The 14,451-nt window shown below is 39.7% G+C and overlaps 1 protein-coding gene across 4 annotated transcripts in view; it reads left to right on the plus strand.

Annotated features, from left to right (window-relative positions):
* Positions 1–14,451, plus strand: part of BABAM2 (BRISC and BRCA1 A complex member 2) — a gene marked incomplete at its 3' end in the record, with an annotated part of 185,462 nt that overhangs the window by 142,744 nt on the left and 28,267 nt on the right. For 3 of the 4 annotated variants that reach the window (XM_081317295.1, XM_081317297.1, XM_081317296.1), the window contains exon 11: positions 5,302–5,455. In XM_081317295.1, the coding sequence (XP_081173421.1) occupies positions 5,302–5,455 (154 nt within the window). Of the gene's footprint in view, positions 1–5,301; positions 5,460–14,451 lie in introns of those variants that run through there. The other variant, XM_081317298.1, reaches the window with a different exon arrangement.

Below are 14,451 nucleotides of genomic sequence, written 5' to 3' on the forward strand. Positions count from 1 at the left end.
TCTAATTCCCAAATATCTTACAATTGCACTTTCCTTTTTTTGTTTTTCCTTCTTTAAACAATCTCAGCCATGCCTTACTACTACATGCCTTACACGTGTAGTTTTGTGCTTACTAGGAGCTATGTATTATACACATTTACACTTCATTTGTTTAAGTGGAATATTAAACATTATTCTATATCAGCTAATTCCATCCATATTAGAATTTGATTCTTAAGTTCCCAAATATAAATTAGTAGTAGAATTTATTTATCAAGATTCAAAAGAAAGGATACATTTTCCATGGTTTTATGTGTATATATACCAATAAAATATTTTGTTCAGCTGTTGTTGTATATACATGGTTACTGGATAATTTATGAAGTCACATTATCCGCTAGTATAACTATATCAAAATATGTTTTTGAGTTCAAATGACATTCCTGAGATATATGGTAATAACTTCCTTGCAGAGCATGCTGTAATCCTGAACCTGAAAGGAAAATATATTTATTTATTTTATTTATTTATTTTATTGCATTTATATACCGCCCTTTCCCTGAGGACTCAGGGCGGTTTACAGGGAGTTAAAATCAACCATACAAAAGTTAAAACCCAATTTAAAAATATTAAATCAACCCTGTACTATTAAAAACCCCAATTAAAATGAATGTCTCCTCAGCCTGGGCCCGAGAGCTCAAAGAGCCAAGTCTTCAGGCCCCGGCGGAATGATCGGAGGTCGGGAGCAGTCCTCAGCTCCACCGGCAGCTGGTTCCAGAGGGCAGGCGCCCCCACTGAGAAGGCCCTATCCCTGGGTGGAAAGTAACTGCTGGCATAGATAAAAGATAAAGAGAAAATGCAAAATGTCTGTCAGAACCCTTGAAGAGATTTGTGACAACTATCTTTTTCAATATATTTCCTAATATTGGAATTCTTCAGTTCCCATTACAACTTATGGGTTTGATTTTTTTTTATCTTTTTTGCCTCCTTCCTCCCCCCAAAGTAGGTAGATCCATCCATAGTGTCATTATCTGTTGTTTTATATATCCACAACTGATAATTAAAAGACCACACTTTGACCTATAAATAAATGTTTTTTTCATATCTATTGATTTGGCCTTTTTTAAAAAATAGAAAATGGTAGAAAGGGTTTTTTAACATCTGAAAAGTAGGTTTTATATGGGTTATGACTAGTTTGTCTGCATGCCTATATTTGCTGCTGCTCCTTGGGCATGAATATCATTGGCTTGTGGGCTTCCATGCAGTTGTAAGTTGTAGATCTTTTCACTTGGTCAGGGTTGTATTTGCCAGTTTTGGGACTCCTCCATAACTTCCTCACTACAGCTGGCTGCCTTCTTCCAAGTGATTTGTTTGGCTGACAATGGAAAGAATCAAATTGATGCCACATACTGGGGTCTCTGTGCAGCTCTGGATGGGTGAGCCATTTAGTTATGCCACTGGACATCAGTACTGTGTGTAGTACTACTCTCAGCCAACTCTCAGTTGTGTCACTGGACACTAGCTGCTTATTGAACATTTGTGGTAATTGAGCATTACACAGCCAGTCTGTGGATAGCAGTAGTGTCCAATGATGTGATCAAGAAACCTCTCCCCCCAAATTGTAAAAGGACTTAGGCTAGAGAAATTAGCATGACAGGTTAGCTGTGAATAAGGTGATTCCTTCTGTTACCAGCCAGCTGCTGCAGGAAAGTCACATGGAACCTTGTAACTGGACAGACCCAGAGAGACCTTATGTAAATTCAGGTATATTACACAGACAACCACAACAGAAGAAAGAGAGAAAAGGTGCTTGTGGGAGGAAGAAGAGAATCATAGTTTCTGGAACCTAATCCCTCAATTCCTATATATCCAAGTTTTTGTTCTTTATTTGCACTGAAACTGGTGTCTCAAGGGACACCTGAATGTAAAAGAACTACTTAAGGCTTTATAAAAAAAAAATTTTTCACTGAATGGAAAATGGTTATAAGTTGTCATCATGTTAACATATTCAAACTGTGGGTATTACAACAGTGAATTGAGAAATTAATCTATAAGACTCTGTGTAAATAAAAAATTACCGTATATACTTGAGTATAAGCCGAATTTTTCAGCCCACTTTTTGGGCTGAAAAATTCCACTTCGGCTTATACTCCAGTCAACAAAAAAACTTACCGAGGACTTGTGCGCGGCCGAGGCTTTGGTGCTTCCGGGATCGCCCGCACCTCTCCCAAGCCACCGCCGTCCGAGACCTGCCGAAGTTTGGGGAGGTTTGGGGAGGTGCGTGCGCACCTCCCCAAACTCCGTGCCTTGCCTGCCTGCTTCTTTCCGCAGCGGAAAGAAGCAGGCAGGCAGGGCGCGGAGGAACGGAGACTTGCCGACGTTTGGGGAGGTTTGGGCGCCTCCCCAAACCTCGGCAGGTCTCCGTTCCTCCGCGCAGACCTGCCGACGTTTGGGGAGGTTTGGGCGCCTCCCCAAACCTCGGCAGGTCTCCGTTCCTCCTGCCGACCTTTGGGGAGGTTTGGGCGCCTCCCCAAACCTCCCCAAACCTCGGCAGGTCTCCGTTCCTCCGCGCAGACCTGCCGACCTTTGGGGAGGTTTGGGCGCCTCCCCAAACCTCCCCAAACCTCGGCAGGTCTCCGTTCTTCCTGCCGACCTTTGGGGAGGTTTGGGTGCCTCCCCAAACCTCCCCAAACCTCGGCAGGTCTCCGTTCCTCCGCGCAGACCTGCCGACGTTTGGGGAGGTTTGGGCGCCTCCCCAAACCTCCCCAAACCTCGGCAGGTCTCCGTTCCTCCGCGCAGACCTGCCGACCTTTGGGGAGGTTTGGGCGCCTCCCCAAACGTCCCCAAACCTCGGCAGGTCTCCGTTCCTGTTTGGGGAGGTTTGGGCGCCTCCCCAAACGTCCCCAAACCTCGGCAGGTCTCCGTTCCTCCGCGCAGACCTGCCGACCTTTGGGGAGGTTTGGGCGCCTCCCCAAACGTCCCCAAACCTCGGCAGGTCTCCGTTCCTGTTTGGGGAGGTTTGGGCGCCTCCCCAAACCTCCCCAAACGTCGGCAGGTCTGCGCGGAGGAACGGAGACCTGCCGAGGTTTGGGGAGTTTTGGGGAGGCGCCCAAACCTCCCCAAACAGGAACGGAGACCTGCCGAGGTTTGGGGACGTTTGGGGAGGCGCCCAAACCTCCCCAAAGGTCGGCAGGTCTGCGCGGAGGAACGGAGACCTGCCGAGGTTTGGGGAGGTTTGGGGAGGCGCCCAAACCTCCCCAAACAGGAACGGAGACCTGCCGAGGTTTGGGGACGTTTGGGGAGGCGCCCAAACCTCCCCAAAGGTCGGCAGGTCTGCGCGGAGGAACGGAGACCTGCCGAGGTTTGGGGAGGTTTGGGGAGGCGCCCAAACCTCCCCAAACAGGAACGGAGACCTGCCGAGGTTTGGGGACGTTTGGGGAGGCGCCCAAACCTCCCCAAAGGTCGGCAGGTCTGCGCGGAGGAACGGAGACCTGCCGAGGTTTGGGGACGTTTGGGGAGGCGCCCAAACCTCCCCAAAGGTCGGCAGGTCTGCGCGGAGGAACGGAGACCTGCCGAGGTTTGGGGAGGTTTGGGGAGGCGCCCAAACCTCCCCAAACAGGAACGGAGACCTGCCGAGGTTTGGGGACGTTTGGGGAGGCGCCCAAACCTCCCCAAAGGTTGGCAGGTCTGCGCGGAGGAACGGAGACCTGCCGAGGTTTGGGGAGGTTTGGGGAGGCGCCCAAACCTCCCCAAACAGGAACGGAGACCTGCCGAGGTTTGGGGAGGCGCCCAAACCTCCCCAAACGTCGGCAGGTCTGCGCGGAGGAACGGAGACCTGCCGAGGTTTGGGGAGGTTTGGGGAGGCGCCCAAACCTCCCCAAACAGGAACGGAGACCTGCCGAGGTTTGGGGACGTTTGGGGAGGTGCCCAAACCTCCCCAAAGGTCGGCAGGTCTGCGCGGAGGAACGGAGACCTGCCGAGGTTTGGGGAGGTTTGGGGAGGCGCCCAAACCTCCCCAAACAGGAACGGAGACCTGCCGAGGTTTGGGGAGGTTTGGGGAGGCGCCCAAACCTCCCCAAAGGTCGGCAGGAGGAACGGAGACCTGCCGACGAGCCTTGGCCACACAGGGTATTCCTGTGTATTCAGGCTTGCAAAATGGCGGATCGAGCCTCTGCTGGCGGCAGAGGCTTGCAGAACGGCGGATCGGCTTATACTCGAGTCAATAACTTTTTCCAGTTTTTGGGGGTGAAATTGGGGGTCTCGGCTTATACTCGAGTCGGCTTATACTCAAGTATATACGGTAGGTTGATACGTTGTTTTCCGTTCACATAAAGGATTTCTTGGGAAAATTCATTCAAAACTGAACCGAATAATTTGTTTGTCTCCCTTATTTCAAAAAAGCCTTATCTATCATAACTGAATACAGTAATGATAATTATGTAAACCTAAGGCTTGTCTTGTGGGTCTAGTAAAATAATACTGGTTTAATGCTATGCACCAGTATTCTAAATTAATTCAGAATATTTTATTAACATAACTTTGATCACCTATGCTAGGAACACCTGCAAAACGTAATAATAATAAACACCTGTCATATGCAATAAAAAGGTGAAGACAACCTTGTAGCCCAGTAGAGAAACTGAATATGCAAGGAGAATGAGTCAGAACTATAGCTGAATAGCACATAGTTGAAGTTTAGAGGCACAATGACTGGGAAGGGCTGGATTTATTTATCTCTCAGAAAGTAGCATTGTAGTCTAGAAAAATCTAGAATATACCAAGGCACTTCAGAAGTATTCTGGAAATATGAACAATGTGAAGGGACATCATATCATGCTTGGTGGACATGTACAAAAGCTAAAAATACAGTACTTCAAGCCCATCTGATATATATTAAAAAAACAGCAGTTCCCATCTATAAGACAGTATGCCCATCCCTACCGCCAGCTATGTTTTTTACATAGGTAGACAGCAAATCATATTGTCTAATTAAATTTTACCTGTGCTTTATTTTGTTTATATGTAGTATGCTTAGTGTGTTTCAAAAACATTTCAAATTTCAACAAGTGTCCATTAAAATGATAGATTCAAATTGATCTGTCCCATTTCATTTTTGTACAACAAATCTGGCAAAAATATGATTGAATATTTTTTAAAAAAAACTGAACGGCCTGTAAATTGAGCATCCTTTAAGCACCTGTCAGATTTTAAAATATTTTTAATGTACACGTTTTCATGCATATTGTTAATATAAGATGATAAAAATCAAGAAAGAAAACAAATTGCTAATGTATTTTCTTTTCTTTTCTTTTTTGTTTGTAGTTGACTTGCCACTGTACTTTCCTCGGGATCAGCCAACTTTGACATTTCAATCTGTCTATCATTTTACAAATAGTGGAGAACTATATTCTCAAGCCCAGAAAAACTATCCCTATAGTCCACGATGGGATGGCAATGAAATGGCCAAAAGAGCAAAGTAAGTTATATTTGGGTGAAATAGTTATGATATATGCATTTTTGAACAAGCTTAGCGATTGTCAGATTTGTTTACTTAAACATGATTTGAAGTTCATGCTATACATACCTGCTTTTTTCACTTCCTATTGTCTTAAGTCCAGATTTATTCTCATCCTTCAAATCACAACAGTTCTTGCACAATGAATCAAAACCCCTAACTATATCACTACTCTTGTTGAACAGAGTATAGGAGATCTCCAAGCTCCTTGCCAAATTGCCATGTTCCCAAATTTTAGGTTGCCTTAATGCAGGCATGTCAAACTCGCAACATTGTGCGACGTATCGGGACTTTTTCCCATTGCCGGCAATAGGGTGGGTGCAGTTTTGGCGTGATGCATCCGGCCCATGGGCCAGCAGTTGACATGCCTGCCTTAATGCAATAAGAAGTGCTTTCACAAAGAGTAAATCTCTGTATCTGAATAGAGAAAAACAACCATATAAGATATTTAAAATGGCACACAAATTTATAATACAGGTTTGTCCTCAACTTACATCCTGTCATTTAATGACTACTTGAATGTTTTGGCAACTCAGAAAGGTGCTTTATGAAGGTGCTTTGTGATCTGGCTGTTGAAAAATGTTACTACCACTGTCTCAGGGTCACCTGATCATGATCTTGGTGTTTGACAACCTAGTCTCACTTACAGCTGGTTGCCATGTGCCCTGCAGTCATGTAATTACCATTTGCAGTCTTCTGTGATGGCTTCCCCAGAAAGTGAATGAGCAAACTAGCAGGAAAGCCACTGTTTCCTCCCCTTTGTGCACAGATGGGGGCATTCTTTGTCGGGCTGGAGGAATGGAAGTCAGATCTTTAAGATCTAAGCTTCATTTCTGCAGTCCACAGCAGGAGTTCTCTCCCACACTTCGAGGGGAAGGGAAATCCCACAGCAGGCTGCAGAAACAAAGCTTGGATTTTCAGGATTGCTGTTATTAAGCGAAGTGGTCACATGGACACCTTATTTAATGACCTCTGTTCAATGACTGAGATTCCAGTCCTAATTAAGGTCATAAGTCAAGGATTGCCTATAAAAGGTTATCACTAGATACTGGTCACAAGGAATATTCAGATCAGACACCATGGAAACTACAAGTAGGTGCAAGAAGGCATATATTGGAGCTGGGTCATACAGCCATTTTGAGAACTGGATTGATATGAATGTATTCTTTAAATGCCTACACTGCATTCAAAGAATACATACAGATAGACCAAACAGAAATTTTCATTAGTTCGGTACTGTTGTCTGCAGCAAAACTTTCTGTAGACTCTTTATTTTATAAGTATATTTGAGCAGAAGAGTTTATATATTCAAATCGTTGCATCCTACTCCCAATGGAATATTATAGACCTTCCAACATTTAAGAGAAATACTTTTTTCCTTGTTTCAAAAAGCTAGCATTCTAGCAATAAACTGTGAGATGATTTAGAGGTGTGAAGGTACCTATAAAATCCTGACTTATTCCAGACAAAGCATTCTTCATTTGTCAAGTATGTTGAACTTCTGAAAGACTTGGAATTTTCAGCAGTCACCTCACTGGCTCAGATTAGCAAATAATGATTTCTTCTATTCTTTTGTGCCCAAACCTATAGTGCAGTTTTGCAACTATACTTATTTATCTCATTATACCATCATTCAAAAGTTCCTAGTGTAATTGCTAAGTAACTCTTTGCATCATTTCACATCAAGTGTTCAAGTGCTTTGCTAAATGACTTCAAAAACCCAAGAAAATGAAAATAAGGCAACAAAGGGCATAAAATCAGAAGATGGACAAATGTGTAAAAGTGCCTTACGTACAATCAACAGATTGCAGAAGTGTTGAAAGAACAATGAATTAGAGATTGCTGAGCAACATAAATAAATCAGTATAGCACATAAGTCTTTTAAGTGGCTAACTTGAAATGACTTAGGAGGAAAAGAGAAAGCTGTCTGCAAAACATATGATATACCTTCAGTCATGAGGGCAAGTGACTCATGAAAGCAAGTACTGTGGTTATAAAGTAATATTTTTATTTATTTAATGTTTATTAAATTTCTTTGCTGCCTACCTCCCCTACAAGGTGAGTCTTGGCAGCTACACAGCGATTCTAAGGGGTAATAAAATGGTAGTTTTATGCCATTGAAATATAGGAAAGTTTTATGGTAGTAGCAGACATATAATTGGAGCTGGAAGTTTTAATTGATTAGTTACTACACAATATTGGGTTGATAATAAACTGAATAAAAGTAGAGGGATATCAACAATTTCCCAAGAAATTATATATAATCCCTTTCCTGGACCAGTGGGCATTGTTCATAATCACTCACTTATATGTTACTTATGTGTAAGGATGTAGGTCTATGCATATGTTGTATATAGTATGTTTAAATGTGTGTTATGTATGTTTACACTTTGAGAGCAAGAAACTAAATTTTATTTTTAATATGTACCATTGTGCCCACAGTAAAAAATGACAATAAAAGTCGTCTGTCTGTCTGTCTGTCTGTCTGTCTGTCTGTCTGTCTATCTATCTATCTATCTATCTATCTATCTATCTATCTATCTATCTATCATGTATTGGTCACTCCCTAAATGGATTACAACAGGTAACTACAACATGTTCTGCCTGTGGCTACCTTTAATGCACTCATTACATTTCAGTTCTGTAAGTTGCACTGGCTGCCAATATGCTTCTGGATACAGTTCAAGATGTCAATGGAAGAGAATAGAGGTAGCTCAGGGTTGAACTTTGGAGTCTTTCTTACTCTCTGAGCTTGGTTGTTTGCTTGCAAAAACCTGAAAGGATTGTACAGTTCAAGGTGTGGTTGTCTCCTGTTAAAGGACTCTGTAGGTGGTGCTGGGTTATTTTCAGAACTACCTCTCTCCACTTGTTTCTGTCAATTCCACTTGGCCTGGCAGGAAAGAAACTCTGAGGGTCCCATTGATTATATGTAATGCCCTCTTTCCATACCCAGAAAATGTGCTCTTTTGGTCACACCCTATGGAACACTCTTCCTCCCAAAATGAGGGTGACCCCAATCCTGCCAAGTTTTTACAAAGCCTGAATGTGTTTCCAGGTGAGCGGTTTAGACTATTAGATGGACTCAGTGAAGTTGTTTACTTGTATTTCTGTTACATATATTTAAGTTTTATGCTGTTTGGAATTGTATTTTATGTCTAAATGTCATTAGTCACCAAGAGTCACCGTGAGATAGGCAATCATAGAGTAAATAAATAAATGCCTCAATTCTACATTAATTGATTTCAATTTCTTATCAATTGTAATTTACAAAAATTGCTGGATAATACAAGCTTGATTTAAATGGTTGATTAAAAAAATCTACTAGATAGTTAGAAAAGTTACTTTGTATTTTTACTTTGAGATATAACTTGGTCATTATTCTACAAAAGTATAGATCTTAGATGAGCACATAGGGAGCTGAATCTGAACGTATTTACTATGGTGAATAAAACAATTATTTTCTGATGTAATATGTAGATAACAATCCTGAACTTGTAAATAAGCTTTAGTTATATAATGGTGCCCATATGTTTGTGAATCCTTTTGAATTTTCAATGCTTCTGCATAAATATGATTCAAAACACCCTAAATCATCTGTTCTCCACAGATATCTCAATAAATAAATGAACAAGTATGCTTTTGGCTCACTTGTTTAATTGGGTTCTCTTTAACTAGTTTTAGGACTTGTCCTAAATTTCAAAAGATTCTCAAACTTTAATTTGTACTGTGAAAAGAATAGATATTGAATATACCATTAAAGTTTACATATTGTACTACAGTTGAGTAGCATTTTATTTATTTGTTATTGACAGTGCTTTCGTATTAAATGTACACGTGTCAGATTGTACCCTTTCAGATGGTGGAAGATACATGATAATGGACTTTTTAAAGAAATTGATTCTTCAGGGGAAAAAATGCTTCTAGTTCAGACTTGGTGGCCTTTTATTGGCTCGATTGGGTGCTTTTTTCTTATTTTGTCTTTCTAAGATATTTATATAGTTGTTACTCAAAGTAGCAAAAGAATGGGCTATAAATCAGTATTGGTTCTGTATTCTTCCTTCACAGATAGGACAAAATGGTAGGAATTCATTGAAGGGCCTTAACGAGTTTTTTTAAAAAAAAAACATTTTGAGTAAAAATATTTCGGTATAATTTGGTTTCCCTGTTGAATATAGCAATATTCTTGGTCGTCCCTTTCCAAGTGTTATTAAATTTCACTTAAATTCCACATACAAATCTTTTCAATACAGTCACATTCAGAAATTGAAACGTAATGCACTAAGTACTCATTTTTTGGGATATAGATATCCTCAGACAGCAATTTTTCTTCTTCAAGATAATGCTAGTAAAATGAGTTTCATGTTTATAAAACGCACATTGATTCTTGTATATCAGATTTCACAGCAGAAAAAAAGAGCTGTTTGAAAACCAGGACAAAGTGAAGTGAGGGAAACTCTCCCCCCCCCTTTTTTAAAGGAATATATTGATGTTGCTGCTATCTGCTAAGAATGGATAGAGAAGAAGAACAAATGAGAAACAGTGGGGGTGGGGGGGAAAGATCTTCCATCCATCCCACCTCCTTATTTCCCATGTGATGAATGGAAGGGAACAAACAAGCATGATAAACAAGCTGGAAGAAAGATTTATCAGTCAGATTCAGAAGGAGAAACCTATTCATTTCTTTCCTGTTTGCCAAAGGCATCTAGCAAGTAAAGAAGGTCAAAAATCCCCTCCCCGACTTTCTCTTCTTATGTAATGTAAAGATAGACCAGAGTAAGAAACAGACTCAGTATAGACATAAAGCTAATTTTATTGGAACAGCTATAGTCACAGAATCCTGCAAATGTCAATGTACTTGCCTTCCTCATTTTTTTTAACTTCATGCGAGTTAACTGGGGGACAAGGGAGGAGGCTGTCTGAGGCAGTTTTGTAGCATACTTTTCAAAGGCCAGTCTAATTTTTTTTTTATTGTCGCCATGGTATACTGGGTCTTCCCCCTGTCCTTCAAAGCCATCCTCTGCACCCACCAGAAAACAGCTTGCTCAGTTCTTTCCCTCTCTCCCTCTCTTGGCATTAGTGATAGCTAGTCAAACATCAGAAAAGGAATGTTATCTTCATGCCCAGATGTCAACACCTTAGAATCTTCTCATTGGCCATTATGAGAACAGATGGACTAAATGCTGGATTGATTTGTCCTTGAATGGAGTCTATCTTGCCTCCTCTAGCTGTTAGGACAAATTTAATCCGTAAGAAGCAAATTTAGGATTACATCCTAAAAAAATTGGTGGGAAGCCGACATAAAGGAAACTGCTGATTTTGTTAACTCCCTTCTTCCTTCTTCTTCTTCTTCTTCTTCTTCTTCTTCTTCTTCTTCTTCTTCTTCTTCTTCTTCTTCTTCTTCTTCTTCTTCTTCTTCTTCTTCTTCTTCTTCTTCTTCTTCTTCTTCTTCTTCTTCTTCTTCTTCTTTGCTTCTGCCTGAAGAACTGGAGCTTAATTATATTATTTGGGGGGGGAAGAGTGTGTTTTCTCTTTTATTAAGTTATGTACAGCCTTGATTTGAAAGTATTATCTCTGATCTCAGATTTGAATACATTAACCGCATTAGTTTTTGTGCAGTGCTAGTTTGTGCTTTTGTTTCTAATTTGAATTGCTGTCTTTTTGATAGCAATTTGATATTCAAAACTATGGATGATGTAACAGAGAATCACAGACAGACACACACAAAAACCAAGTGAACTAGGGTGTTAAATTCTTATTACATCTATCAGTTATGGTCCATAGTGCCTATTTTATATTTTGTGATGTTAATAAATAGGAAGGTAACAGAGAAAAAATGCAGCCTCACATAAATACAGGGGTGATTCATGTAGCAGAACTGTGAGAGATAATAACTAAACTGAACATGATAGCATAAGGAAGGAGAAGGTAATAGAAATTTGGGATGAATTCATACAGAAATTCACTTTAAAATCCCACTCTGTAAGAAGACATCTATGTTATGTCCAAAACTAATCCCATTTATCACCATAAAAGCTGCTTTTGCAAAAAGAAAAAAAAACATGGGGCAGGGGAATGTGCAATGAAAACTGAAAATTATCATAGATGAAAACAATTCATGATGATATGTAGTAATCATAAATCATGGTTAATTATGCAGAAAATGTTTTCCTATATATTGTATAGATATAAAACACATACTGGTTTTTTCTTTCCATGTAGGAAATCTTATGCTTTCGTTTTCTTATGTAGGCAGTTGAATCTAAATAAACAGAGCAGAGATTTCTTGCCTGTAGTTTTATGTCATAAGTAATGTTTTCCAGTTTGTGCATGAAGTATTGGATGCTATGTGTGCCTCTTTGAAGACATGTTCTGTGCAGTTCCTTAAGTTCCCATGAAGCTTCAGAAGGAGCAGGAGAAACTTGAATTGATTATTATTTTTATTAATTGTTATTATTACTTTCATTGATTATTTTTCCTGACATATTTGTATCAATCATACTTCATATTTTAATCCTGCTGTTTTATAGGAACACCAAATGTCTTTTAACAGCTTATTTGCAAATGCATTTATGTATTAATTCATTTAGTAACCAGAAGAGGAAATGACCATCCTTCTACTCTTTCTCTTTGCGATTAGAAATAATAGGATATGTTGCATGAGTATAAAAGATACAAATACCTTTGGTTTCTGGCCATAATTCATTGCTGCCCATGTGCTTTCTCTCAGCTTACTGGAGTTCACTTTATTTGGCCTCATTGTTCTAGATGTTTCATCCATTGGATTACACTTAGTTTTTCTTTCACTTAGTATCGGCGTTGTATGTGTACTGTATACTAATGTTCCCCCTATGCTTGCTTGGCTAAATAAATTTAATATACAATACAGCCCCTGTTTTCTTCCTGTTACTTTTGTGTCTTTTGAACAAACAATATACTCTTTATCATGGGATTTATTCCATCAGCTTTCCATTATTTCTATTAATTTATATTTGCTTATTTCTCCTGATTACAGCATTAGATATAGACAAAAAAGATCTTGATTTTTCATTTTCTTTCTGATGAGCATCTTTTATTAGCAAACTGCCATTTTTACAGTGATGTCATTGTTTAAAATCAAATTAACTTTAAGTTAATTTGAAGTTGTGTTTTTAAGACTGCACCTAGCTGACAAATCTGCCCCCCACAGTAAATCATATGGGGGTGGTAAGTGTTACTTTTGCATTCCTTACTGTTTTTGGAATTTCATAATTAATGTTAAACAGTTTGCTTTTGTATTGATTTGGAGAGGTCATGGGGCTGTGACATTGAAATTGATATTGCAGTTATTGATAGGCTTTCTTGCCCCAATGCTTACCAAGGTTTATGGGGATGGGGGTGTTTCAGTCCAGTTAGAAATAGAAAATACTAGAGCTTGCTATTTTCTCTGGAGCTTGTCTGCCTGAGTTTCTATGGCAGAATTGTATCTGATACTATCAAGTTAGCACTTGCTTACATAGAACATAGAATTATAGGGCTAGGAGGGGCCTTAGAAGGTCTTCTAATCCAATCCCCTGCTCAAGACAGGAGATCTTCTACCATGCTGGTCAAATGGTAGTCCAGTCTATTTTTGAAAACCTGCAGCGATGGACCACCCACAATTCCAGGAGACAAGCTATTCCATTGATTGATTGTTCTCACTGTCAAAAAATTTCTCCTTATTTCTAGATTGGATCTCTCTTTAACAAGCTTCCACCCATTACTTCTTGTTCAGCCTTCTGGTGCTTTGTAAGGTTTGATGAGTTCACTTTGATTATGCTTGGATGAGTTCCAGCAACCTAGTTCCAGGTTACTTTCAGAGACTCCCAGAGGTGGTGGCTAGTTTTTTTTTATGCCCAGAAAGGATTGGAAAGTGAAAGAACATGAAAGAATAGAGAGATGGGAGTGGCAAAACCCAAAGTAGAAAGTCCCTTGAAACACAAAAATTGAGACTTTTGATGCACTGTGATTTGGGGGATTTTATAGATTTGGGTGGTTCCAATTTTTGAAAATTGGAAGCTTTAAAAGAAAGATGATGATACAACGTTGACTGGAGATGGAAGCTTTTGTGGCTTGAAGAATTAAAAAAAGAACTAGAGAAGGCAGAACAACAAAGAAAATGGGAGCCTGCTGGATCTGTTCATTAAATATAGTTTATAGTAACTGATAGGTTAAAATTCCAACTTCCACTTATTTTATTCTTCAGCTGCTTAGCACCTAATTATCATTACTGCTCATTATAGTGTCCATTAATTCAATACTGTTATAAGGACAAATAGAAAACCAATAAAAAATTAACACTGATAATGTAAAAATGCAATTTTTACTGCATGTTCATGACAGCTCATGGCAATCCAATGGAGTCTGGCTAGTTGAATCATTTTTTTAATGTACAGTTTGAACAGTGTTGTCTTGCATAGCTAAGTGCAGGTCTTAAGGCATAATGTGTTGATTTTGACAGGTGCCTGCCAGGGATCTTCAGTGCTGTCATGCATAATACAGATTCCAACCAAATTAGGAAGGCTTGGGAAACTTACTTCTGGCCACTTCTCATTAAATTTTTGACTGTGGCAAGGAAAGAATAATGATTAAATCTTGAGAGATATTTATATGTGAAGCATTTGACAGAATATATAGGGTTTTTAAAATAACATGTATAGCATCTGTACACATGTCAGCCTTGTTTTTTCTGAGTGAAGTCTAAATATAATTTTCCTTATTAAATAATGAGTAGATTTATAATCATGTAAATAGTTTTTATTACAGTGCTTAATCTTTTATCATTTTTACCAAGTGCTGTTTTTTCTGGTGCTAGGAAATAGATGCTCTTTAATTCTTTACCAAGATATTGCTGTCCAATCAAATAGGGCCCTTTTCTTTCAGATGTATGTCCCCTGCTCCCCAATTGCCAACAAATGTTGATAGATGTGGTTCATCATCTA

Source organism: Vipera berus (genome assembly GCF_964194415.1).
Source record: "Vipera berus genome assembly, chromosome: 1".
NCBI lineage: Eukaryota > Metazoa > Chordata > Lepidosauria > Squamata > Viperidae > Vipera > Vipera berus.